This window comes from Solanum pennellii, chromosome 7 (assembly GCF_001406875.1).
Source record: "Solanum pennellii chromosome 7, SPENNV200".
Lineage (NCBI taxonomy): Eukaryota > Viridiplantae > Streptophyta > Magnoliopsida > Solanales > Solanaceae > Solanum > Solanum pennellii.
In genome coordinates, this window is record NC_028643.1 from 74323152 (window position 1) to 74331915 (window position 8764).

At 31.0% G+C, this 8764-nt stretch overlaps 1 protein-coding gene across 2 annotated transcripts; it reads right to left on the reverse strand.

Moving 5' to 3' along the window:
- Nucleotides 1–1269: 1269 nt before the first annotated feature.
- LOC107024335 (vesicle-associated protein 4-2-like) lies at nt 1270–6755 on the reverse strand. 2 transcript variants are annotated; one of them, XM_015225294.2, is made up of 7 exons: nt 6315–6753; nt 5416–5486; nt 3900–3981; nt 3680–3798; nt 2346–2423; nt 2088–2207; nt 1270–1597 (listed from the first exon to the last, which is right to left on the reverse strand). In XM_015225294.2, exons 1-7 carry the CDS (start codon nt 6586–6588, stop codon nt 1538–1540), a joined length of 804 nt encoding a protein of 267 aa, XP_015080780.1. In that variant the 5' UTR covers nt 6589–6753; the 3' UTR covers nt 1270–1537. The 2 variants fall into 2 exon arrangements, 1 of the variants encoding a protein (XP_015080780.1); XR_003579113.1 differs by having other exon boundaries at nt 1274–1597; nt 2342–2423; nt 6315–6755.
- Nucleotides 6756–8764: the final 2009 nt, after the last annotated feature.

Genomic DNA, 8764 nt, shown 5'->3' on the forward strand with positions numbered 1-8764 from the left:
TGATCGGCAAATCAAAATTTAAGTGTTATTGCTTTTGTGAACCTTGTGTTTTTCTTAATCCACTTTGCCTTTTGCACTTTTTAAATTTTAAGCTCACTGTCCTTTTCATGAACATTAATTAAAGAACTAAGTACTACTTAACTTTGGAAAAAGAAAGAACCAAAAATCCACTAATATTATATAATATGAACTTAATGCTATAAGGTTCACCTGTCTACTTCAACTAGTCCTTAGAAAATACCTGAGAAAATAGAATCACTCATACTATATACAATAATAAATTTCAAACGAAATTTATAGTGTACACAAATTTTATTCTTACTTTTATTAGTTAAAAAAATTAATTAAATAGATTCTTAATTTTCAGAACATGGTTTAAGTAATACAAAAGAGAAAAAGAAAAAAATTATGATTAAAATATTAGATATAATATACTATGTGGAGGAGTAACTAATTAAAAAGATAAGATCTCTCTTTCTTTTGTTGTTCATAATATTATAATACTTAGTTGTGATTGAGAAATCTGAATTTAATAAAATAAAAAAGATTTGAGGAATTATAATATTGGTTTGAAGTACTCCACTATATCTTCATCTAAACCTAAACTCCATTATTGCCAATTCATTAATCACTTAATATAAGCAACTTGCACTTAGTTATGTTGTTTTTATGCGTATAAAACTAGTTAACTACCAAATTTCCAGCTGTCTATATCAATAATCTAATGAACATAATGTCAAATAATTAATCACCAAAGAGTCCCAAATTATCTTCTTTTGTCCAAAAATTAAAAAAAATAAAATTTGCAAAGCTGGACACCCAGTAAAGGCACACACTTTATCCTAAAAGGCATCTTCGAAGTAATTTCTCTATCATTACCTTCACTTCAACTTTAATAAAATATTAAAAAATAATAATCGATGAAAGTTAAATATCACTGGTGGGTTGTATATAGTAGATAAATTTTGATTTCATGTCCTAGGTTGAAATATTTAAAATAAAAAGTATTTTATCTTTTGATAAGCCCTGCTCGATAAAATTTAAATTAGTTAAATCAGTTATCTATACTTAAAAAAAAGAAAATAAAATCCGGTCAAAGTTAAATTTTTGATGTGATATGTACAAGAGTAAATAACCTTTTCAAATCTTATTTATAAAAATGACAGATATCTTAGACATATAAATAAAAATCTCTCGTAAAAAGGACATATAATTAAAAAAAAAAAGTCAGTAAAGTGCTATTAAATCAAATCGCCCGAAACCAAAGAATCAATCAAGAAAGCAACATAATGTATGTGATTGTTCATCAATTAAGGAAGGGACTTCACAATTTTCACTTATATACAAACAAGAGTTGAAAGAAAAGGATCCAGGAATAGAGAGCATTGAAAAATTACATGAAAAAAAAAATTAATTTTCACTTTTTGAGATGAAAAATAGCCTAAGTATATCTGTTGCTCTTCAGGCAATAGTATTGAAAATTCAATAGCTTATCATAGAATTTCTTCTCAACCATCCACAGAAAGGAGAGCTTCTATTATACTAAATCAACTCCATCAACCTGTTGCCTTGCAAGGTACCTTTCCCTTCTTTCTTTCTGAAACAGTGTAAACACCACGTATATATTAGAACAGAAGTCATGTTTGGCAATTGATTTTGATATGTTTCCATGATTCAAAGCGTGAAACTGGATAGTTATACTAAAGTTCCTGTTTTATGTTCCACTATAGTGTGTTCTTTTTTCGTTATGGTAATGCAATGCAAGAGGTCGGAGATCAGGTTGTTTCTGATGATGGAAAGAGCATCTTCTAGATTTGTATTACTGCAAACAACTAATACTATTACAATGCCTCCCAAGATACTTGCCTTGTATAATGTATTATTTTAGGCTCCATGTATAGCTATTTCATCATTGGTGGTTTGAATGAGGCGCGTTAATGTAATGTTATTAATCAAGTTGAAGTAAATCAAAATAGCATTTAAAGTGTTCAAATGGCAACAAGAGAAGTTTCGAATATGCATTTCATTTGGAGCATAAAGCCTGAGCATTGAACATAAGAATTTAGTGTAGTGGCAAGGCAACTTACCCATTCGTCTATAACAAGACCTTCCCCGACAATCTTTGGACCTGTATCTTCTGGAGGCCTTTTGCGTGCCTCGACTTCAGCCTCAGCTTCAGCTAGCTGGCGGTTAAGTTTCTCGAGTGCCTAAGAAAAATGAGCCATGAAATCCTTAGAGCCATTTCCACATAAACCTTAGACAAGTACATTAATTGAAACGGACTGCGGAAAAAATCTGATTCAAGTTCAACTAATGAGCAAACTTGGTAGAGAAAACCTACTTACAGGGCAAGGGCGTTCAGCATCAAGGAAAACAACACCTAATACTTGTTCAACTGCCACTTCATCCCTCCTTTCGTCAAACTGATCCAGATCACCGTTAGCATGAATGCAAGCATTAGGAGGATCCAAGTTCTAATTCTTTAAAGAGTTAAAGGAGAAGGGTGCACAAAAGGATGTTGATTTAAATTGCATTAAGCAATGCAGAAAGTAAAGTACAGGAAGCCGGGGTTGATTTCCCTTCAATGACAGGTTATTTTTCATGTGGAATGGTTCACATTTTAACCAATGAATATAGGTGCTCTCGTCTCTATCTATACACTGAAGTAAACATGACATGTTTTAAATCCATACCAAACTTTCGTTGATATAGATCATACAATCCAGTTATTAAACTAATTGGTATGCTGGTGAGTTGATTTAAAGAACTGATCTAAGGAGGACACATATATGTGCACATGAACAGAGTCTTGAGGTGACCACACAGTAAATCCTCACAACCTCTCAGTGACATTTTTAAAGAGCATAAACAACATTCAACTACGAGGAGACAGTGGCAATAACAAGATTTCAGCGTCCTTTCCATATACATATTTTATATTTTCAAAAATAAAAATGAAAATAATATACTCTTTTAGGAATTAGAAGTTCATATCATCATGGGAGGCCGCTACTCTTTATTACTGGACGGGTTTAGTTTCTAGTTTCTTCTATATACTGGATAGTCCTGGTGGCATGAAAACCGAAGCTATATCATGTTTTCGTTAACATCAAAAGCAAAAGGAAAAGAAATGAGAAAAGACGCGTGTTAAATGGAAGCACCTTAAAAGGAGAAGAGTTGTTAAATAAGAAGTACTGATAGGCGATAAACAAGATCAATGATTTGATATTATTCTAATTTCTAAGTAAGCTTTAGAGGAACCTAATTACAGTGTAAACAAGAAATGATTCGCTTCCAGTATGACACTGAACAGGTTTTTATCGGAGGATTTAAGGATTGGATGGCTCAAGGCACAATCTGTTTGTTATTCAAAATATTGTTCTAAGTGATTCTACATTTCCATCACACAAATGATTGATTCTCTTTTTATTATTTTCCTTCTTTTTTGTACTTTTACTTATTAGATCAAATATAGGATACTCAGTTTTCTGTCTGGCTAAAAAATAAAAGAAGAACAATGGAAATTGCAGATATCTACTCCAAAAAAGCTATATGAATCACTGGGATGAATAAACATAAAGTCTCTAAAATCCAAGATTGGATTTGAGCAGGTTATTCACTCTCATGAGAGAATACATCTGTTAACTCATGGAGAGGCAAACCATTATTTAGCTCTTACCAGCTCCGGCACATAATCCACATCGTCTTTTACTTTTAAGCTCATAACTTTGAACTTTACCCTGCTCTTCTTGCCAATTTGTTTGTCGTTATTATCAGGTGGCTCAACGAATTTGAAAACTGTTAATTAAGCATGGAATTAGCACAGTAAAATAGCTATAAGCAACTATTTTCATTAAACATCACACAAAAGGACATGAAAGGCCAGGTGGAGATGTTACCAGTTGCAATTAGGCTTTCATCAGGGGCAAGAATACCTCCTGGCGGCCGCATGTAACAACTTTTTGGCCCAGTTGTTTGAAACTGAGACAGCACAATGAAGTAAAATTAGAGAACATGTCTGAATACCAATAGTAAGCTGATAAAGATTACAAATAGAACTTGAAACAAACATAGAGAGGGCAACTACACTGTCAAATCTTCTTATGCTGGTCAACAAGTTACTCTATGGCCTTGGAAACAAATATGGAAAGTAAAGTTCCTAACAAGGTGGCTTATAAGCCGAATGACCAGAGATTATTTGAAGAGAAAGTGGACTCCGCTATGCTCCAGACGTTATTCATGTGGGAAGGAGACAGAAAACCATAGTCATCTTATTTTGCATTGTGAACTGATGGATCATCTCTGGCAAATATTTTGAATATGAAGGAATTAAATGGAATCCTGGAATATCTTGGGCAGAATTGTCAGACAGAAGAAGGTGGAAAACTATTACTGAATATATATGGCAGATTATTTGGAAGGAAAGAAATACGAGATGCTTTGAGGATAGATTTAGCTCTATTCAGAAGATTAAGATGAACTGTTTAATGTTACTTCACTTTTGGTGTAAACAGGAACTCTAGATGATTCAGAATCAATCTTAGATATCATAGAATAAGAAGAACAACACCACTGTTTTTGTATTCTGAATTGTAAATGTGGCATTCCGTACTTCCTTTGAGTTGATGATGTTATTTGTGTGATTTGCGTGGAGGATACAAGAACTGGACACAAGCTATGCATGTAGTGTGCTTTCTATGAGCTGTTGATTCTGTGCAGATTAAGCTTGTCGTATACAAAAGTTGTTACCTTTATCCCAAAAAAATTTACAAATATGAGTCTTCTTAGGAAAAGAAGAAATGCAATTGAAAGTGAGAGTTATTAGTCAAACAATAGCAAGGAGAAGATCTCTGTAATAAAGCAACTATAAACAACAACAACAACAAACCCAGTGTAATCCCACAGGTTGGGTTTGGGTAGGGTGGTGAGTACACACAGCCTTACACCTACCTTGACCTTGTAGAGAGATTGTTTCCGATAGACCCTTGGCTCAAAGCAACTATCTTATATTAATTAAGAAATGGTTGATCTTGTTTCAATACAATATATTATATATAGACAAATAGGCCCTGTGGGAGATCCAATTTCACTATTCATAGATCTCATAATAATGGTGTTGCCCACTAACCACAATTCATCATCATTTTAATCTTCAGCATGCAGAATCACTCTTAAATTAACAAAAAAAGAATGCCTAACTTTAAACAGATTGTCTTTAAAGCATTATTACTATCAACCAACTCAGAAAAAGTTGGCCTAGTGGGGAATTAAAGTGACTAGTTGCACTAATCATGGAAATTATGAAATTGACATAATGAGTATTAAGTACTAAGCACATTTCACATCAGCAAAAAATAAAATATCAACTATTAGGACCACCAAAACAAGAAAATTGAGGCTAGAGTAATAATGTACCTTGAAGGCCACAGGATTCTTGCTAATGTTCTTGATTCTAATAGCACTCTTGACTTGTTTTCCAGGCTCATCTACATAAGGGATAAAAACAGAATAAGCATAATCCAATAAGTAAATACACATATGAAGAAAAAAAAGCAAATCTAGAAAGACATAAGAATTATTACAACTACTAAATAGTCAAGTTTCATCCAAAATAATAGCACAGAACAGAATAACAAAAATTTAGTTAATACTAGGCAATTGCATTTCATAAAACTTATACTCCTGGTGAAGTAGCTATGAAATAAATAAATCCATTGCATGAAACTTTCTTTCTATCAAATCCAAATTAAGACAAAAATTTGCAATAGAAAAGTACTTGGTTAGCTTCAATTTTAGTGTCTTAGTTTGACTAGTTACTTAACTTAGAAGGCATTTGGTCATGAAACTTTCACTTATTTTCGGAAGTTCAACCATGAATACAAGGTGTTTTCACTTTTTTCGCTCCAAATTACTCACAAAAAGTCAAAAACAATTCCTATTTGTATCCGTCAAACACAACTCCAATTTTCAAATTTCACAATCAAAACTATTTTTTTTTTCAAATTTCACCATCAAACATGGTTAAATGTTCACTTAAGAAAATAAGCAGAAGTAGTTTTGAATCTCGTGATCATAAATTAAAAATATATCTAACTACCAAAAATGCCCTTTGAATCTTGTTATTTTAAACAGTCTAAAGATAGAAAAAGATATTTTTTTTAAATAAAAAACAAAGACACATAAAGAATATATCTATGTTATAAGAAATCAACAAATTATGGCATATCAAAATGGATAGCATGATCTAATTTCATAACAAACAATTAGATGGGTATATTGACAAAAAAAAAATCAACAAAAAGTGATGAACATACATGGAAAGTAAAGCTTGTTTTGTGGATCAAGGCTGAGCTTGCGACGAGTTGGAAGAAGTGATTTGGCTACAGAAGAAACCTTAAGAGGAGCATGAATATTAGAGTGATTATCCACAGAAATGCCATTATGTTGTTGCCTAAAAGATGATGAAGAAGAAGAAGCAATAGAAGCAGAAGAAGCAGCCAGAGAGCTACTAGTTGAATGCCAAAATGGTAGTTTACAAATACCCCAAATTTTTCCATCAGATAGAGATTTTTCATTAGCAAGTGCCATTGTTGTGCTTTCACCTTTTGGTTTCTGGTAGTAGTAGTACTAGTAGGAGCAATTTAGGGAGTGGGGGGAGGCATAGGATGCGAGTTACATAGCGTGGGAATGATGGGTTGTTGTCATAAATGTGTATGGGGAGTGTGACACAGTTATTGCTCCTCTTCCTTTGGCTCTCTTCAAATTAAAAGTTGTATCGTAAATATATTTATTTCTCGTGTTTCAAAATAAATGATACTGTACTATTTTTTATTTTTTATTTTCAATTTATATTTTACATAATAATAATAATAAAAAAGAGAAATTAAGGAAACTACTAAAGAGCTATAGTTTTTAATACTATTCATTTTGTTTCATTTTTTATAATTATTTTGATATTTATTTCATGAATAATTTAACTTTGAAATGCTTATTTTAATTTGAAATGATTTCTAGGTACGCAAATATATATATTTTATTTTATCTTCACAAATTTCAGAAAAAAAATTCTTCATTTAACTTCATGTTAAATTAAATTAACTCATATAAATTAAAACGAAATAAATACTTATTATTATAATAAAGGGAGTATTTTAACTTCTTCTCATTCGTCCAATTTCATTAGTGATTGCTTTTTTTATTTTTGCCTCTCTTGAGTTTCCCCACTTTCTGTTTTTCTTTTTTTCTTTTTTTTCCTTTCACATTTTTTGTTCTTTTATTCTCAAGTGACCATAGATTGATTTGCGTGATATTTAATATTTGATATTTATACTAGAGTTTGACTAATTTAAATTTATGTCAGGTTAATTTTTACCAAGAATTGTTTCAAACTCGAGACCTCTAATTAAAAGAATTATCTCGTTCACTGTATCATATAATTTGATGGTAAAATATGCCTGAGTTAATTGTACGTTAACTTAACTTATATGTTAATAATGTATTCTCTTTACTAGTACGTTTTATAGATTGATTTCATTCTATCATCTTTTTCTGGATACAATGAAAAGTACTTAAACAAAAAATTTACAAGTATTTCTTAAGTCACGTGATATAAATCTGCTAAGAAAAAAAATCAATCTTTGAATACATCTTTCAATATTATTATTATTATTTAAAAAATAGCAATAAGTTTGATTGTCATATTATTAATTTTCAACAAATACTGCAATCTGCAACATTAATAAGCCATCACCCTTGCCATTGATGTTACGCAAGTCATTAAATTATGTTGACAATTAAGAATAAATAGAGATAAATGTTAGTGCTAGCATGTTAAAATGACCAACATTAATCAGTAAATTGTCTGCTTTTTATCTTAAATTAAAAACCAACCAAAATAATAATGTGTTTGTGCATCACATGAATAATAATGAAATTAAGAAGGATTAAATAATAAAGAAAGACCTCAAGAATTATACTCACGCATCTTAAGTAATTATTTATTCGCATTGAGTATTTACTTTAAACTAATTAATGTTCCAAATTGTGCTAAAAAGGGAAAATTGTGAAGTTTTCAAATTAAAGTTGAGCATGCATTGAAAGGCATAATTTGGTTTGATGCACTTTATGCTAGACGCCAGAATATATTCTAGGATCTAATGAAGAGAACAACATAGGCAATTTGTTATTTGATGATACTCCCATGTGGCCCTCTAGTACTGTATCATCTTTTGATACACGGATTAAATTATTTCAGAATTATAATTTTTAAATTAAATTATTCTATTTAGAAGGTACGATAAAATAATCTCAAGTTAATTTGATGAGATAAGATAAGATATTCAAAATTAAGTTTAAAACTAAATTTATATTATATTTGATTGACGGTATAAATTTATATGCTGATATTTTTCTTTTCCTTATCATTCGTCGAATAGTTGGGCGATATCAACCAATTGCCCAACTAGCATTATCTAATTATTCGAACTAATCCTTCTATCGAAGCAATTATAGATTTTACTCGTCTTTGTAATCATTTTGTTTGTTTAATTGCTTGGTTGAAGGTTTGAACACTATGGCCCTAGGTTTCAATGATTATTGCCTACTTTGTAATTGACCCTACTCTTTGACCAATCTCAAATTACACTATATTCTAAATTTCCTATTAGAAAAAATTGTGAACCTAAAAACAATTAATGATTTAAGGAAGAGTCCTCTCTTGATGTCCATCCAAATAGGCCGTTTTGGTAGGTAAAATGAGTACATA